The sequence below is a fragment of the Micropterus salmoides genome, unplaced genomic scaffold (genome assembly GCF_014851395.1).
Source record: "Micropterus salmoides isolate LMB-PRFRI ecotype aquatic unplaced genomic scaffold, ASM1485139v1 Ms_hic_scaffold_8, whole genome shotgun sequence".
NCBI lineage: Eukaryota > Metazoa > Chordata > Actinopteri > Centrarchiformes > Centrarchidae > Micropterus > Micropterus salmoides.
In genome coordinates this window covers 33,166,692-33,184,626 of record NW_024044570.1, presented here as the reverse complement: position 1 = coordinate 33,184,626, position 17,935 = coordinate 33,166,692, and the positions used below count along the sequence as shown (strand labels likewise).

The window sequence follows — 17,935 nt, the reverse complement described above, 5'->3', positions numbered from 1 at the left end:
ACTACAACAGTAACTACAGCTGTCAAAGAAATGCAGTACAGTAGAAGAAAAACTTACCTCAAATTTGTACTTAAGTACTGAACTTGAGTAAATGTACTTTGGAAGACTGCATGATATACTGATTGATTGTGTCATCATAAGACTAAAACTGACAGATTTTAGCATTTTCTGACAATGCCTTTAACCATTTTCAACTGCCGTGGACACTGAATTAAAGCAGATACTTCATTAATGTAGATATGTGATAATTCATAAATGTATCAATTAAAAGCGCGGTATACAAAAATACTTGATCAGCTGTAAAGCCCTGATGCTCTATCATCCCCTCGTTTGTTCCCTACCACGTTACTATGTGTGTGTTCTGAATAAACATAATCTATTAATAACAGAAAGATTACATAAAAGTCATCCGGTAAAAGAAATGAATGCCATTTCTACTACAACCGCCTTGTAGTCTCACAGACTCCCGCTTCTTACAACTCAGGAAGTAGCTCTTCCGTTAAAAATGTTTTGAAACAGGTGAAGGGAGAAAATATTGTGCAGTGCATCTAATCAAAATTACATCTAAAATGGTTCACGTCTGCAGCTACTAAATTCTACATGAGCTTCATAGACGCAGGTCGCTAAGTGGGAGACAGGCATTTTCCTGTGTGTCTGCGTCTCTGCTGAACTTGGAGTTAGGCATCATGAAACATGTATGAGATGGCACTGAGCACTGCTAACATCAATCCCAGTAATACTGCTGTTTACTCTCCCACTGTCTTATAAAAGCCTTCATTTGCATGCACACACACACACAAACACGCACAGACATGCACACATTTCACAATTTATGTCACCATTTTACCACGAGGAAATGAAACAGAAGTGGCTGCTAAGGATGATTTGTGATTTCCGAGGCCCTTACATTGTTGAGGGCAAAGCATTCTATGTAACGGATTTATAGTAATCTCATAAGAAGATGGATGCGTTTCACTATGGTACAGATTAATCTGCACATCTTCAGCACATATTCATAGTTATTTTAATTACTGTGACTTTCTCATTTTAACGATATTTTTATATATTTGGGGGCAACAAACAGTGAAATGATATCAAATTCTTATATCACAAATGTATGGTACTGTAGATTTAGAAACTAAAAGCCATTTATGTGTCTCACTGTTAATATTGCTGAGATGCCTCCCTAAACAGACCTACAGAAAAGGTCTATAAAGCTTTCAACTGAAGTGTATTTCTGGCACAGACTTACAACATTTTAACAGTTTTTTAAAAAGTAGTAATTATTACTTTAAAGGCACACATGTAATCTACAAAATGGAGACTTAACTTCACTGCAGTGAGACTTGACTTAGTGAAGACTTGAAAGCAACAACATTCCAGTCTCAAATTTTCAACTGGTAAATTCCCAAACAGTAACATATAAATGATGCATTGCCAAACTATGGTTACAAACTATTATTAAAATTTTAATTATTAAATTAAAATTATCTATAAAGCACTGTAAAAGCTTTAATGGTCAGGTCTTGAAAGACTTGACATGGACATCTCTCAATCGAGACTTGATTTGATAACACTTGAGACTTGGCTTGAGCCGTGCTTGATTTCACTTGACATGGATTTGTCTTTGTCAGCTTTCTCAGACTTGACTTGGATTTTGAAAACCAGCTCTGAGCTGTTGACACAGTGGAGGATTTTAGCCTCTTATGATGGTCTGAGTACTCTAAAGATTTTCCACGCTGACAAGTATAAAACACTGCAGACCAAAGGAAAAAAATGGAAACTTTTACTTGTGCAGTTTGTCTGCTGTAGTTACGCTAATCTGGGGGCAGATGTGTGGGCCTCTCCAGCCTCACAACCTCCGAGTATACACTAATTATCACCTCCAGGCAACTTCCTACTCTCTCGCTAGCCCACTGAGGAGCTGGATGGACTCTTTCTTCCTCAGATCACTCTGTCTTTATCCTCTCACTCCTCCTCGCCTAGACCTCTTCCTTCCCTCTCTTTAATTCACTTTCCCCCCGCTGCCTCCCCCCCTTTTAATAGATACCATTATAGAGAAGCTGCGTCTTCACTAAAGAGAAATCCATCCTTTAACACAGTGCCTTCTTAAAGGATTAAAGTGATGCATGAGTATGCCCAGGCATCAAAACAGCTTTACGCTTTGTCTCCATAAGCGATAAAGCATTTCCATGCATGACTTGCCATAAAAGCTGAAACCCTGCACCTATATTGTTAGGGGGAGTTACCATGAACACCTCATAAACAAGTCTCAGAGCCTCTCATAACATCAAAGGCATTGTAAAGCCTGCACGTCCGATGAGCCGTGAGCATGGCCAATAATAAACACACACACGGCCGCGCAACAACGTAGCACTTAACGGCAACTGGGTGATTAAAGCCAGCGAGGCTCTCTGGGGCCTAGTAAGGCAGCGGTAATGATGCAGCGTCAACCTTTGCTCAAGCCTCATTGGCTCACGCTTCTGCTGAGACTTAATTGAAGGGTACACTTCGTTAACACTGTTGCCAGGTGACCACAGAGGCCTAATCGAAGGGCAACGCTTCATTGGATCTGTGCCTGTCCATCAATCAGGAGCATTAGCTAGAGCATAGCTTTTCAATGTTGTTGGCAGTGCAACGTGTTGACTGGAAGAGGGAAGAAGTGCAGGATGAAAAGAGAGAGGAGGGGAAGAAAAGTAGAAACAGGGAGAAGATAAGGGGTGCAGAAAGAGGAGGGAAAGGCACGAGTGAGGAGGATTAACGGTCCATGGGAGACAAGAAAGGCGGGAGGGGAAGGGAGTCCTTGGGGATCTGATTATCAGATTAGGCAGCAAATGCTACGTCAGCAATATTTCAGCATGGAAATGAAAGCTCTCCTGGCAGGAAAAAAAGCCTAATCTCCTGTTTCTAATTGGATGAAACCTACGCTCAGCAAGGAAACTATCAGAACTCAAACTCAGAATGAAATGACATTGAATTCCTGTGCGCCATTCAATTTCCCACAAAGATTCTCATTTTGTGGGATAAGTTCCTGTGGGCCACATATAGGGAACTCAAGATTATATTAATATTTTGTTATATTAATATTCTAGTTCTGTGTGTAGAGCACAGATAACATTGAAAGTAGTAGTTATCATTGCAGTTAGGCAAACATAAATTCAGCTTGCTGAATCCTGGGGCAGGTATGAAGTTGACTTGTAAGTGAAATGAAGGCTTTTACTTTGTTAATATAGTAGAAACTGGGGAGGGATAATTTGGCATTACCATAAACTCTGTATATGGGTCAATGGTAATTAGACTAATGAGTGAAATTCTATTATGCGGTGAAAGCCTCTGCAAAGGTGTGCATCCTTGAGGGATTCACTCTATCGCTATAAAACACACAGAATGGAACACCATTCACCATGACAGTTGCCTGGAGAAAAAAAAAAAAGGAAGAATGAAAGAAGCATCAAATATCACCATCAGGCTGTGAAAGCTCTGTCGAGTCTGTCACTGTCTCTTCACTACAAACCGGGAGAGCAAACCTGAAAAATGCCCCCTGAGGCAGTCAAAGAAGCCTCCAACGAGAACTCTTGTATCTGTGCACAGGTGACTGGCTCTGAGAAGGTCAGCAGAGGTGTGGGATTGATGAAAGCTCTGTCAAATATCACTGGGAGGAGTGGGCTTGATGAAGAATCTGTCAGAAGACACCACTGAGGCTACGAAAAGCCCCCCGCTCAGCTGCTCCAGAGTGCCGCAACGCCTGCGCTGTTGCCTTCCAAGCACGGCTCTTTCTCCCACTCGTAGGGAAGTACAGACAGGCATGAAAAGGAGCTGCTGTGAATTGTTCATCGCTTCCCTGTCTCCAAGGAGCTCCTGCAAACAGAAAACACACCATGGGTGGAAAATATAACACAAACAATCTCCCAAACTGGAACACGGGGCCTTGTGCACACATCCATGAAGGTCTGATGCACTGAGCCAACTTAAGGCAACATTGTGCAGAGCTGCATTCAATGGCAGGGAGATTATGAGAGATCCTTTCCCCTGCCCACAAAGCTTAGAAGTTATTAGTGTTGTAACAACCCTGGCAGGGACCCGCTAACTTCCCTGCCAAGTCCAAGCCGCCGGTTGGTGAGGGGGCTGTGCTGTCACCGGGGAAGCGTGAAGCCTTTTTGGACACACTCCCTGTCAAGTTTTTTCAGATATCTGAGATATTAGTCCGGGCACTGTGACCAATGGCTTGAAACCAGGACAATCCACAGTTACTGTACCCTGGTATTTGTCATTGATGTCTACCCATCAGGCCATAGCAGTGATTCATACTGGTCAGCATTCTCCCCAACATGTGCAGCAACATGATTATGGCAAACGCAGCATCACACTGTGTGCTACAAAGACCTCATTTCCATTGCAGCTGTTGGCCTAGCACAGAACCCATATAGCTTATCGTAGAGCAGAGGACTGACAGGAGGAAGGTGCAGTGGAACAGAGAGCTGAAGTCCTGGCGTACTATCTCTCAATGTGGGGTTCTTTCATCAGTCTTTCTGAAAATGTGAAGTTTTTCTGCTGGTTTATTATATTCTGAGATAAATGACCATCAACTACAGCACTTGCTATTGTTACCCTCTGTGACTTTAAACTTGCATTAACAGATTTTTTTGACCACATGGGGGCAACAGAAACAAAGACAATGCCTTAATTAAAATGGCCTATTAGCATTCATTTGTTTGTTAGGACTAGCATTCATTTTAGTGTTTGTGTCCACCTGGTGAATGTAAGTCCAATATTCAGTCTACTTGTAGCTTTTTAGCTTTGGTCTCCACCAACGCCTGAGGGATGTAGCCGGCTCTTTAGCTACCAAATGCTCTGCTATGTTCATCAGCTAGTTTCTCACTTTGTCTGCTGTTTAGTGTTCGGCAGGTAGTGTACAATGACTTTACCTCTGTGTTTGTTACTATGACAGCGTAGCAATGCTGAAAATACATAATTCCAAATGTTGGTTTCCCCTATATGCTCCATTCACCCACATCCCATTTGCCCACAATATCTCAAAATTTCAACAGGAAGCCTGACTCAAACATAGTTTTTTTCTCACTGAGCTGCAGCTTGCAACTGCGGTCTGAACATTATGACATGAACACGGCAATATCCATGATATCCACCATCGCCCTCTTCTAATGTCATCTTGTAAACTTTTTCACTTTTTCTACTGTCTATAAGACATATCTGAAATCCTGGTGGTGTTTAAACCACAGATGTCTCAGAAATATTAAAAAAGCAATGATAATACATTTCTAAAAATGTACTCTGCTTATCTAGACATTGTGTGGTTCACATTGTATGGACCGAACCACACTTTGTACCGTTTAAGAAGATTATGCTCCAAGACTGGACTTTGGACTGACTTCATGTTCTTACAAACATCTATGTGATTTCGAACGGGAGGTGGGGGTTCTTACTTCTGGAAGAAAACACAAAAGTTAATGTATCTCTTTGTCCGAAACATGGCTTGAAAATGACAGTAATCCAGTCTTAGCTCTCTTGGCACAGATAATATTCCCTCCTAACATCTCTCTTATCACCACAATGAAACTTTATCAGCATTTCAACAGCAATGTTGTGTTAAATCAGATCGGACCATCAGGACTGTCAGTGGCTGGCTGGTCATGTCCAGATGTTCCTCAGAATATATAAGACAACTTCTTTTTTGCCTGCAATTGGCTCTAGAATGATCCAACTTGTGTGTTAGGATAAATATTTGATTTGGATCTGCAGAAGATAACACTGTTTTTATGGCCTTGGTGTGATAACTATTTACTGTTGTACTAACTGTAAATCAAAAGCATCTTGTATGTAACTCCTTGTTTTATGTCTGGTGACCACTTCAGTTTCACGTTTAAAAGGATTTGATCATTTCTGCTACAGTATCTTGCGGTACATTTTGGCTTGAACACAGGTCATCCTCTTTTAGTATTATTTCAGCCCCAGTGCTCTGTGAGATATGTCAGAGATGATGGATACCTCTCATGAGTAAACAGAGCAAACGAAAACAGGTACACAGCTACAACTCTATACTGGTGTATTCAAGGCCTGGCAGCTTGGAGAAAAAGAAAAAATACTATATTAGCAGGTCTGTCATGTACCAAGCAGAGGGATATATTACAGCTAGAAGCAGTTTTAAAACAAGTTGGGGCCCTGCCAAGAAAGTCTCAGAGCAATATCTTCAGCCATATGGATGTGGGAATGCATTCTGCACTGGCTGGCACAGGGACTCTGACAATATTTAATACTGTGTTGATATAACCTTCTGGGAAATCATGCTCAGGATGTCTTTGGGGCTTAAATGAAAATACAGTTCAAACGGTGACTGATGTAAAACTCACAAAATATGTACCTACATTAGTTTCTTCCACTTAATACAACTGATTTAGTAGAGTGATTGTATTATTATTATTATGACAAAATGGAACACAATACTGTATTTCTGCTATATTACTCACCGAGGCTAAACTGCACTCACTAAGGTGCGATGCATTAATGAAAGCAATGGATGGAAGGAATGCAGTGTCTATTGTAGTCTAGCTGAACAAATCAATGCAATTCATATTGTTTTAATGTTCTTTTTCATATTCTGAACCCGGTTCCATATTCTGGTCAAATCACACACAGATTAACTTCACTGAACTGAACAGCGCAACACTGCCACCATACGGACAAATGTACAAACAGACACTCTCCAACTCATAGTTATGACTATAATGACAGTTATATCAGATATAATATATATGCGACCATAAACAGTTTACGAGATAAGCTATTACGTTGATGTTAAATATTTGTGAAAAGGGGTTGCTAAAGAAATTAACACGTGGAACCAATGCCACTGTGTTCGGTTAACAGGAAGAGGACTCATATTTCGGTTGCACAGTTTCTGTACAGGCGCTTCCTGTCGGGGAGTGCTCGCTAGCTTGTGGAGCAGTTTTGGTCATGTTTCGGAGTGTTTTGGGTAGATTGGTGACAGAAACAGTTCGTGTTCACCGCCATGGGAAGACCGGTCCCTTAAACCAGAGGGTGACAGCCGCCTCGGTGTCGGTCAGGAGCCTCTCAGGCGTGAAGGACGAAGCGCAGCAGCCTTTTGACACCTCCCTGCTTGAGTTCCTGGTATGCCCGCTGTCCAAGAAGCCACTGAGGTAGGAGGACAGATACAACCGGGCAAAGTAATTTAGGCAGATGATGATGATGAGCGGATGCGTAATGAAGCTTTGGGGCTGTCTTTCTGTGTGTGCCGAAAAAAGATCCAAAGCTTCAAACTCAACAAACACAGTGACATCTAGTGACTTGCGAAACTCATAGCAGCCGACTGGGGCCAAAGCACAACACGTCGCTGATCATAGTTAGTCTCATATGTGTGCAATAAAATTCCAAGAGGCCCGCGATTTATTATTAAATTTGTATACTTTGGCTCAGAAGTGCTTAATTAAATGTAAATGTTTCTACGCAATATGTTACAGTAAAAAAATAAAGTCATTGTCCAACCTACATAATAAATATTTTTGTTAAAATGAATGCACCTGAGTTGTGGCCGTGTTAACTCCATGGTTGATTTTTCTGTAACATTTCATGAGTCAGATTTCTCATAACAGTTACTTGTGATTGTGTCTTTCTAGTACGTCACCACATTTCTCCAATATCCTCTTCTCTCCACGTCCCATTCATGTGCCGACCTCATAGTTTAGCTGAATGGAGCTCTCTCTGACGCACCAGTGACGTCTGAAGCTTCGGACGTCATCAGCCGATCGAAACGAGCTTTGGAAGCTTCGGGAGCTTCGGGGTCATCTGCCCATTTCTAAAATTTAGGTTTATTGCTACATCGTTGGAGTTACATCACAAAGCCGCGATGACGGGAAACATTTCATACTGTTGTCTGCGTACTTCATGGTATTACTTTACGATCGTACATTGGACGTTTCGAGTACAGACGAACCCTTATTTCGTCCCAGGCACAGGGAAACATTAGTGAACGTTATGTTTCAATTTCATATAGCCTATTTAACATGTTTCTTGACTCTACTGCAGTACACATAATAAAGCAGGTCTTTCATTCATGTTGAAATTTCGACGTCTAAATGTATTTCCACCTAATAAAGCGCTTTTTCCCTCTCTTCCAAATCAGTGAACTGGTGTTACACGAACATCTGTGGCTCTCTGTTTTCTCTCCCTGCTCTCAAAAGCATGTGACCTTGTTTCTAAACAGACAGTTTTAGCCATTAAATCATCACCACATTTGGTAACAGCATATCAAACACGGTAGTGGGGAGTAACGGTTGCCAGGTGTTGTGGGAAAGATGACGTCAGCTTTCAGTTGAAATAAATAAAAGATTGACTTTGAAGACTGGTGTTCGTTGTAGAAGAATGATGTGGCTCTTGTCTCTCCCCAGATACGAGGCTAAAACCAATGAGCTGATCAATGAGGAGCTCGGTATCGCCTATCCCATCATTGGTGGCATCCCAAACATGATCCCTCAGGAAGCCAGGCTCATCCAGAAAGACACCGATACCTCGACCACACCAGTGCAAGGGTAGAAACCCCACGACCGCACCTTCAGCTGACCCAAACCAATCAGACCGGACGTTGTTGTGTTTTAATGGACTGAAAGAGACAGTACCTATTTAACACTGTAACTGGACTGCTGCACAGTGAGAACTTGTACTCAGATATTTATTTACTAGGGTAGTACCCTGTGTCAGAACCCATCTGCAGGTATGTTCTCCCTGTCCGTGATGGTGGGGCTAGTCCCCATAGTGTCTCTCTTTGGTTTGTTCTACTCTGCTGCAGTGGATGAGAACTTCCCACAAGGCTGCACCAGCAGCAGCAGTCTGTGTTTCTACAGCCTGCTGCTGCCGGTCACCATCCCCGTCTACGTCTTCTTCCACCTCTGGAGCTGGATTGGGATCAAGCTCTTTAGACATAACTAGTCTGTTCTGACTCTGTTCTGTTAAAAGAAGAATCCACCTGAACAGAGCTTGAGCACTATTCAGTAATTTATTGGGGATGTGCCTAGAATTTCTGCTACCCATTTAGTTTCTTAGGTAATAAAAGGTAAAACTAGATGTCACGTCAGCAGCAGAAAATGTTGTTTTTCTCCACGAGGCAGAACTAGACAGGACATGCTGACAGAGTGAGAGCAGCAAAAAATCTATTACTAAAGTTTTGTTAATTTTGACAGTAACCATAGGTGGATTTACATTACTAAGCAATAATATACATAAAGATTTTTTCTTTTGAATACTGGTAGTCGTCTGGCTTAGACTACAGTACGTTATAGTAATATGTTACAGTCACAACAGCTACTAAACAAGCTCCTTTTGGCAAGTTTTGTCAAAGTAGCACAGTAAATCTTGAACATTTGGGTGTTACAGTGTGATGTTAGTTATTCTGAACTGGATGTAGTTGACACTGTTTGAGCCGAAATGGAAGGTTTACTATGGTATTTGTCTGTCATGTGACAAATTTTTATTTACTTGCTATGGAGGTGAAATTAATAAAGATAATATTACATTGAAGCTTCACTGTGTGATTTGGAAAAACACTGTTAAAACTCTTACACAGTATATGTCACAGATTATACAGTAAGTAAATTACTTTCTTCGCAATAAATAAACTTTAATAGATTAAAGGTTTGCTTTCATACAGAACAGATGACGAACAAAGCTATGAATTACAATTTGATGTCATAGATTGCTAAAAACATTCGAAAGGCTGTCACTGAAACTGATATTCAAAGGAGGAACACAAACAACCTGTGTGGACTTGAACCATGTAGCAACAATTTAAATGAAAGCCTAACTTGAAAATTCAAACAATTGACAAATACATAAAGTCATCATTACTGCAATAAGGAATATGTAAGTTTTCTCCGCAAGTTCATTTTGGAATAGATTTACTTTCTCTTGTCCTATATATTTTTCCTTTTCATGTTCAGAATAAAATCCATCATGACTATTAGACCTTTCTACCGTTTATCATAAAGGGATTGACGGCCACTGTTAACATCACACCTTTCTACTGATCTTTAAGGACAAACGCTGTTCCAGCAGAAAAGGTAAGAATGTGACAGCAGGTTAGTGTATAGAAACCTTCATTTCCATCCCTCCGTAAGACCTCAGTGGCCCTTCCTGCTTTTCACCTCTCTGCTCTGAACCAGTTTCATCAGTGGAGACGCCGGTCTGGGAGACTGTCCCTCTCCTTTTGTCTTGAAAAAGAAGGACTCGTTGAGTCTCATCTGGACTGCTCTGACCTGAAGTCAAACAGAATGTCATTTTGTTACTGAACAGTGACAAACACTTCAATGACCCTTTTTGCAAATTATTCTTATTAACACAAAACCTTTTCCGTTCCGCCACGACAGAAAAGACCAAAACACAATAAGTCCATCTCTTAACACATTCCGACGTTCCTGCGCTGTCTATGGCTCTCAGCCTCAAGCCCATTGGTTCTTACTGAAGATGTGAATCTTTATAATTGGTCACATATAGTCCCATTTTCAGCTCCGTCATTTCCTAAAACATCTAGGCACTGTAGTTCTTACCAAATCTTATTCAAACAGGAGTAAATGATGCAGGGGTCAGCAGTGATGTTCATTGTTTTACAGGCGCAGTGGAGACACAGGTTTATGTAGTATTCATGTTTTGTTTGTTAGAGTATTATATGTTTGTGTATCTTACTTCATTTAAACATAAAACTGATTTAGTAAATTGGTTGTTTTAGGATTGTGTCTGAGGGCAGACAGATGCAGATTTGACTCTTGTGTTGCACTACACGACTACACACAGTACATGATGACTCCCTGTGGTTGAATGGATGTTCTGTTGTTGCCACCTTGGTGTTGGATAGATGGTTCTAGGTCATATTTATGTGGATTTCCATGAGCTTTATATTTACATTATTACCTACAGCATTTATGATGAATCATGTAAAGGTTTTGATGCAACCCATAAAAGGGAAACTACAGCTTTGCAGGGCCATATTTGGCCCATGAGCAGCTATTTGCCTACCACTGAAATAGTGTATTCATTGGTGACTTTTTGTAGCGACGGACTAATACACATTTGGTGCACTAGCTAGTATTTACTGTACAGCACCAATATGTTTGTTCATGGTACATGAAGGTACATTTCACACCATGACTCGCTGGTGTGTTTTTAATAGTTTTTTTGGCAACAATGGAGCTTTATGGCTGAGATGCATCAGACACAGTACTTGTTAATAGGATCAATTCAATGTTGCCAGCCTTGTCCTTAAAGTGTAGTGATGAAATATTGGTTCAATTTTCACATCATCACATGTGGATTTCTAGTCAGATATATTTTCTTTATAAAAGGGGTTTGAGAGAAATGAATAAGGCACTGTAATTTTAAGATACACTGATTTAGCTATCCTTTTTTCTCTGTAGGCATTTGACAAAAAAATAAGAAACGTGTGAATATTGTAGATTGTGCAAGATACAAGATATTTGATGGCTGTGTGGGCCAGTGTGACTGCAGTGCACCACCTGGGTCAGGTCCAGCTTGCCAGTGCGACAGGGGGGCTCGGTGTCCTCACTGGAGGTTGTCGTGTCTACAGACTTGGGCTCGGACTCTGACAGGGGGCTCAGAGTTGTTTCACCTTTACCTTGTGTGCTTGCAGACCTAGGGTGTGGACCGGGAGGCTCTTTCTTTACCTCTTCCTCCCTCATGTCCGAAGAGCATGATGGATCTTTTCTGGCCCTCTGCTGCAGGCTCAGGTCCAACGGTTTCAAGTCTTCAAAGTGCAAAGTCACTCTAGCTTTTTGGCAGAAGTTGAGGTAGGAGCAGAGCTCAGTGGTGAAGAAGTTTTCTGTCTGTGTGGAAGTGCTTGTCGTGGACTGTTGGCTTGAAGTACAGGAATGTTTCTTTGACTTTGCAACATCCAGGGAGGAATTTACATCAATTGGCACATCCAGGTAAGGATTCACCGCACGTTGCTTTATATGTACAGGACGTGATAATTCTTTCTCCTTAGTAAGGTTTGCGTTTAGCTCCATCTGTGTCTGAAAGGATTTTCCCTTCTTGGGATTCTGATGGGCTTTGTTGAACTCCTCTTCTTCATCTGTGAACCTGAGTACCTGGACTGTCTTTGGCTTTCTGGGATGCTGGAAATTGAAATGTGATTCTTGTGGACATTTGTATGATCCTTCAAGATTCTCGTCCTGCTGTGTGAACATTTTAGGAATTGTAGTGACGGCTTTGTCACTGGCTTCACCACTGGAAGATTCGGAGGGCGATGCTCTGAATGTCTTCTGGGTGATAAACAGGTCCTGGCTGTTTATATCCTGGCTGTTGCACTGGGAGTCATTATCCTGTGTTTGTGCCAGGCTGTACCCTGCCACCGTGACCTGTGAACAGCTCTCCCCACCTCTCGCAGCTTCTGAGAGGGTGCTCTCTCTGGGACACTGCAGAGATGACGAGCCAAATTTAGGACGTTTGACGCGGATGTAGCCTGGTGATAAGTCAAACGCCACTTTCTTTTTTCTTTTGGTTTTCTTCTTGGAGTCCTGAGTTACTTTTAGCTTGTCATTGTTGTGTGAATTTGATGTTTCAGGCTTCACGGTAGGTTTTGCTTGTGCAACACTGCCCTGTGTAAAAATAAAACTGTTAGTTCCTAGTTCCAAAGCCAATCTGCTTTTCTTCTTTTCTTTTTTCTTTTCTTTCATCCCCTTCATTGCTTCTTTGAATTTCAAGTTTTTCTTTTTCTTTTTCTTCTGGACACTCTCATCTGTTTTCACGGTTATGTTGTTTTTTGTTTGCTTTAGGCATTGTTTGTCCTTTTTGGAGTGCTTTTTCCTTTTTCTTTTGCCCGGTGAAGTCCAAGACTCCCAAAAGAAGTCTGTCTCCTCACAGTCGCTCATGGCTCTGTTCAACAGATACGGCAAAGAGCATAGTTTTGAATACATAGTTTTATATTTAGTTTTAGACACCTGTATAGATAAATACACTAACTTAAAGAGAATGCAAGATAACAGATGAGTTGATTAAATTAGGTCAAATGTCATTTCTGTTCCTATTTAATGTTGTTATTACAGAATATGTACAAGCATCTGATCAAACAAAGTGATACCACAAAGGGATGTCTTATTTTTGTAGTTATTTCAACACTTTTCAAACTGACAGGCAGGGCTATGCTACCTGTAATTTTACAAACAAAGGGAAAAACTCCAAAAGCAATCACATACACCACCACAACACCTACTGTTTTGTCTTTATTGGTGTGTCTACTGTCATTTAAAGGAAAGTGAGACTGTATTAGTCCACTGTTGTTTTTGTGTTTTGTCCCATCTGTATCTATAACCTACTTCATTGGTCTTGTTTTATATCAATGAGACTAAATATATAAATATCAGAAACACCAGCCTCTATCAAAAACTGAACATTATATTCTTCAGGAGGGTACATTTTACAGCAGGGCTGTTTTATTAGACTATATTCATTTTAGCTAGGTGCATAAAAATAAGAAAAAAGTGAAAGAAATACCCATTCCTATTCCTCGGAGCCCAGGGTGACATCTTCAGATAACTTGTTTGGTCAGACCAACAGTCCAAAACCAAGAGGTATTCACTTTACAATGATATAAAGTAGAAGAAAGCAACAAATCTTGAAACTGGAGCATGTGTGATGAAAAAAATGACTGAAATAATTAAAAAAAAATTTTGTCGATAGACAAATCCATTTGTCGTCTAATCGCTTCAGCTTGAGCTAGGTGTACCTAATAAACTGACAACTGAGTGCGTATTGATTTTGTCTTTTAACTTACTGGCGTCTACAGGTGTGAATGTTAAGATTGTAGTGTCTTTTAGAGCTGCAACGGTCAATTTAGCAATTGGTCAATCGACAGAAAATTAATCGGTAACTATTTTGATAATCAATTCATTATTTTTTGTTATTTTCTAAGCAAAAGCGCTAAACATTCACTGGTCCCAGCCTCTCACATGTGAGGGTTTTACACTTTTCTGTGTCGCATATAATAGCAGATTAAATATCCTTGGATTTGGACAGCTGGTCTAAAAAGAAAACAAATGAGTAGTTGCATCCATCAACATCCATTTTTCAATATTTTCTGTATATCTCATGTAGGTATTCTGCTGGGATTGAGATCTGGTAAATGATCATTAAACCATTCAGTGAACCATCCCACCCAGTGTGGAAGCGCCTGGCTGTATATATAGATCCTTTCATTTGCTTCCGGCCATAATATCTTCTTCGCTGTATTTGCTTGCTCAGCAGCTTCAAGTTGCTTTGTCTATTACCTGCATTTGCATGCAATTGTGCTGTGAGTGTGTGTGTGTGTGTTTATCAGCAAATCTTTTATGCATAACTGTTTGAGATGCATTGTGTTGGTGTCTTGTTTCCTAATGAGGTTTTTAAACAGGACTACTTTGTCTGATCACTTTTCATGGTTTAACACCAAGGCCAGGCACAAGCCAACAGACATGATGAATGTGCACTGCTTTTGGGAAGATAAACTCAGTGAAGTAAAGACTATACTTACATGGACATAAATAATTTGCATAGTACCCTTAACAGCTCTACTGGCTGTTAAATAGTAGGCCATTTACCCTGTATCTATGATGAAACATTAGGTTTACTGAGCACACTGGCATATTATAAATTACAGCATTAATCCATATATGATTAGGCAAATATAAAAGACTAAGTACCCACTTCCTACAAGCAATAGCAACCTATCTCGTTGCAAGACATTTCTCCTGGGTATCACATTGCAGCAGAGTTGATAGGAAACATATGGAAAAATATTGGTGAGTGAATCACATTCACATTTTGCTATCATTTTCTTGAATTGAGTGAAAGTTAATTTCGGATATATGTGATGTTTGTTACTTTCTGCAGCGTGAATAACCTCTTTGCTAACAAAGGAAACTGATAGCACTTCGATTTAGGATGTTAACATACAAACAGAGTCTGCAACAATGTAACAGTGTATGAAGTGGAAGAAGTGATACTACTTGGGAAATTACATGGAATTACAATAAGGCTACTTACATTTTTATATAGCCTGCTGAATTTACCCCCAGCTGTTACCGGTTTGTCTACAGTCCTAGCTTAAAACTAACGTTAGAGAAAGCAGTCGCAATTACGAAATACACATTAGCCTTAGCAAAATCACACTGTAACGTTACAGGTTTAGGGTAACTTTCTGTAGCCTAATTTTGGCCGTATTTCTTCGCGGTTCAAAAAGGTAACTACTTTGTACACCTACCAAGCGAGTTATTTTGACCCATGTCTAGGCTTTAACATACAAAGCCAGTATACAAAAAACGTTTTTTGCAATACCTTAATAATTACCTCAGGAGTGCAGACTCAACTTCAAAGAGAGCGCCCCCGCTTCCCAGAGTTCAAGCTGAGTTCAAGTGCTTCCTGTAAGGTCGGACTTCTGAGGATCTGAGAGAATAGGCAGATTTAAAACTACAGATTTTTTTTTTTTTTTTTTGAGGAAAGCAGCACAAAACACTTCATTGTCTATTTTTCATTAGGTTTAATTCATTTATCCAAGTACACATAGTCTTGCTGTACACATAATCAGCTTTAATAATAAGTCTTACATGCAACATACCGCCAATTCAAACATGCTGGAACTAACAATAAAATGCATTATCCATACATCTAGTAGTTATTTAATGTTTCCATGCCTTTACCTCATAACTGTCACACCTCACCAACTGTGGTGTCAAAGAAAATCCTGACCATGTCGTCTTTGCTTGCTAGGTAATTCTGGTGCTTGAGGTAACAATAATTTTCGGTGGCACATAAAGAAGCCTGCAGTGTGGATTAGGACCTTTTGATTATCTTCTCGCGACATTGGAAGCCCTGTCTTATGTCACCGCAAATAAGATGAGACGTGTATCCGAGGAGAGTGTTTCTAAAGTTCATCTTCAGAGTTCATGTTTCACAAACTGTTCACAGTAAGACCACTTGATGTCGCAATTTACCATCTGCTACATGAATCAGTGTCAAAACTTTTGCGGGCAAACAGTAGCAGAATAAATAAATTTACATTTGGTACACTTATATTACATTTAGGAAGCAAAGTACAAATACACACCTGAATATACCAAGATCTCTGGAACTTTGTCTAAACTTTTTTTATTAACATTTACATTACATTAAATTACATAACATTTTTAAATTCATACAAAAAGAAAATATGTGAGTGAAGACATTTGGAACTTTTAGTCCTTTTACTCAGTCACTATGAAAATAATTGCTTTCATAAATCCCCTCCTCTAGACGAGAATCCCTCTGTGGTTATGATTCATGACTCATTCTCTTTCTCAGTCTCTCAGTAAAAACGTGTACTCTCCCTGAGTAGATGTGGCCTAAGGATAATACACAGCTGACTGGGAAACCTTTCAGACAGCAGAGAAGACAGATTCTAGTTTGTAACTTTATTTCCTCTTCAGTTTTGTACAGCAGACTAATCTATTGTCTTGTTTTCTATACATTTACTCTAGGACATTACTTTTTCTTTTGTTTTCCAGAAACGTCCTCTATTCACAGACACATCATGAATGATGAAGGCTGCATATGATGCAGTAAAGGTGGGGGAAAGAGAATTATACAATAATGGCTCAGATATATCTTCTACTGAGTCTACAAAAGGGACATATTTAATAACAATTTAACTTAATATTTCCATCTCCATCTCCATGACAAATGAGCAACTCTATCCTAGTAAGACTTTGCAATGCAAATATTGCAAATAAGGTCAAGACTGACCTTCCAGGTCAGTTTTACTTATTAATGTCCTTGGTTTTCTGTGGGTATCCCCGTTAAATTGAGCGTATACAGTATATCCATGCTTTAAGTAGTGATTCATCTGAACTGATACTTTATGATTACAACATCTTGAACGCCAGTGTTTTTTCCAAACATTTGTCAGAAGAACAGCATTTTTCACACACATCTGATATTTTAAGGTTATTTTGAAGGCCGCTGGAGGAAATATACCTTACACCTCAGACCAGCTAGATCACAGCATTCCCATTACAAAGTCTGACTGCCAATTTATCCTACTGTAAGTAATGCTGTGACCCATTTCTATCCCATTAGTTTGACAGAAACCTTTATGGTGTACTGCATCTGTACCACCTGCTGTAGTACAAGAACATTCTTTACCCTTATTAGTTTGAGGAGTAAGATTTTTATAGGTAAGCAGATGGGTTGTTAAAGTGTGCAGTGGACTGCAGGGATTAGCTAATAGGATGCTGGATTTTATTAAACACCAGCTTCATTAATATATAGAAACAGTAAAGCTGAGGGGAAGAAAGTGTTTTTAAATAAAGATGAATAATCAGGAAACACATCATCTACAAACACATTGTGTTCTTCCAGCTTTCTTGTCCATTTTAAACAGTTTGATAAAGACATGTTATTTTGATTATTTACCATTTATAGTTCAATAGAAATAAATGTATAGTTGTTTTGTTAGGTCTCTGCCCGTCCGTTATTAATTAACGTCAATATAATAAATAATCAACAATGGAATACATTTAAATATGTGATAATATTGATAACTTAATGCACCAAATCACACAAATTGCTATAGAGTCAAAAGCTAATATTGCAGCAACTGAGATCAGCTAAGCTAGTTACCTTTAGTTTAGCTTATTATCATGATTAAATTATGCGGAGTAACATGCTGAAGTAACAAGTTGTCAGTTTGACAAAAATGGACATTTTTCATTTCCAGATAACTGGTAGGGAAAACTCAATAAATACATTTAGTCTGAATTTTAGCTAAGGCTAGCTATCTCACAACTAGTTTCTAGTTGATAACTCTCTTGCTTTGGCTGTCTAATTTTCTATCTCTATGGCAGAGAATGCAGTATATGCAATTGCAGCATACGGAGTTTACATA

The 17,935-nt window shown here is 39.8% G+C and overlaps 3 protein-coding genes across 7 annotated transcripts; 2 read left to right on the top strand and 1 right to left on the bottom strand.

The window, feature by feature from the left end:
• The first annotated feature begins 6,902 nt into the window (after nucleotides 1-6,902).
• Nucleotides 6,903-8,745, top strand: LOC119893859 (protein preY, mitochondrial-like). The gene is made up of 2 exons (XM_038706228.1): nucleotides 6,903-7,175; nucleotides 8,424-8,745. Exons 1-2 carry the CDS (start codon nucleotides 6,973-6,975, stop codon nucleotides 8,566-8,568), a joined length of 348 nt encoding a protein of 115 aa, XP_038562156.1. The 5' UTR covers nucleotides 6,903-6,972; the 3' UTR covers nucleotides 8,569-8,745.
• On the top strand, nucleotides 8,719-9,549 carry zgc:162634 (uncharacterized protein LOC555881 homolog). Its single transcript, XM_038706229.1, has one exon. The coding sequence runs from the start codon at nucleotides 8,749-8,751 to the stop codon at nucleotides 8,959-8,961; it is 213 nt and encodes a 70-aa protein (XP_038562157.1). The 5' UTR covers nucleotides 8,719-8,748; the 3' UTR covers nucleotides 8,962-9,549.
• A 320-nt stretch (nucleotides 9,550-9,869) lies between these two features.
• On the bottom strand, nucleotides 9,870-15,810 carry LOC119893858. 5 transcript variants are annotated; one of them, XM_038706226.1, is made up of 4 exons: nucleotides 15,714-15,810; nucleotides 15,352-15,459; nucleotides 11,538-12,915; nucleotides 9,872-10,283 (listed from the first exon to the last, which is right to left on the bottom strand). In XM_038706226.1, exons 3-4 carry the CDS (start codon nucleotides 12,909-12,911, stop codon nucleotides 10,149-10,151), a joined length of 1,509 nt encoding a protein of 502 aa, XP_038562154.1. In that variant the 5' UTR covers nucleotides 12,912-12,915; nucleotides 15,352-15,459; nucleotides 15,714-15,810; the 3' UTR covers nucleotides 9,872-10,148. The 5 variants fall into 5 exon arrangements, with proteins under 5 accessions (XP_038562155.1, XP_038562151.1, XP_038562154.1 ...); XM_038706225.1 differs by having other exon boundaries at nucleotides 9,873-10,283; nucleotides 15,364-15,459; nucleotides 15,714-15,802; XM_038706227.1 differs by lacking the exons at nucleotides 15,352-15,459; nucleotides 15,714-15,810 and adding an exon at nucleotides 13,534-13,693 and having other exon boundaries at nucleotides 9,870-10,283; nucleotides 11,706-12,915.
• Nucleotides 15,811-17,935: the final 2,125 nt, after the last annotated feature.

Bases quoted from the DNA above. Each gene is read 5' to 3' on its own strand.
- zgc:162634 (XM_038706229.1), top strand. From the start codon at position 8,749: ATGTTCTCCCTGTCCGTGATGGTGGGGCTAGTCCCCATAGTGTCTCTC.
- LOC119893859 (XM_038706228.1), top strand. From the start codon at position 6,973: ATGTTTCGGAGTGTTTTGGGTAGATTGGTGACAGAAACAGTTCGTGTT. The intron at 7,176-8,423 runs GTAGGAGGACAG...GTCTCTCCCCAG, and splicing joins CTGTCCAAGAAGCCACTGAG to ATACGAGGCTAAAACCAATG.
- LOC119893858 (XM_038706223.1), bottom strand. From the start codon at position 13,565: ATGTCACCCTGGGCTCCGAGGAATAGGAATGG. The intron at 12,916-13,533 runs GTATTTCTTTCA...TCTGTTGAACAG, and splicing joins GCTCCGAGGAATAGGAATGG to AGCCATGAGCGACTGTGAGG. The intron at 10,284-11,537 runs GTGGTGCACTGC...GTTTGACTTCAG, and splicing joins GCAAGCTGGACCTGACCCAG to GTCAGAGCAGTCCAGATGAG.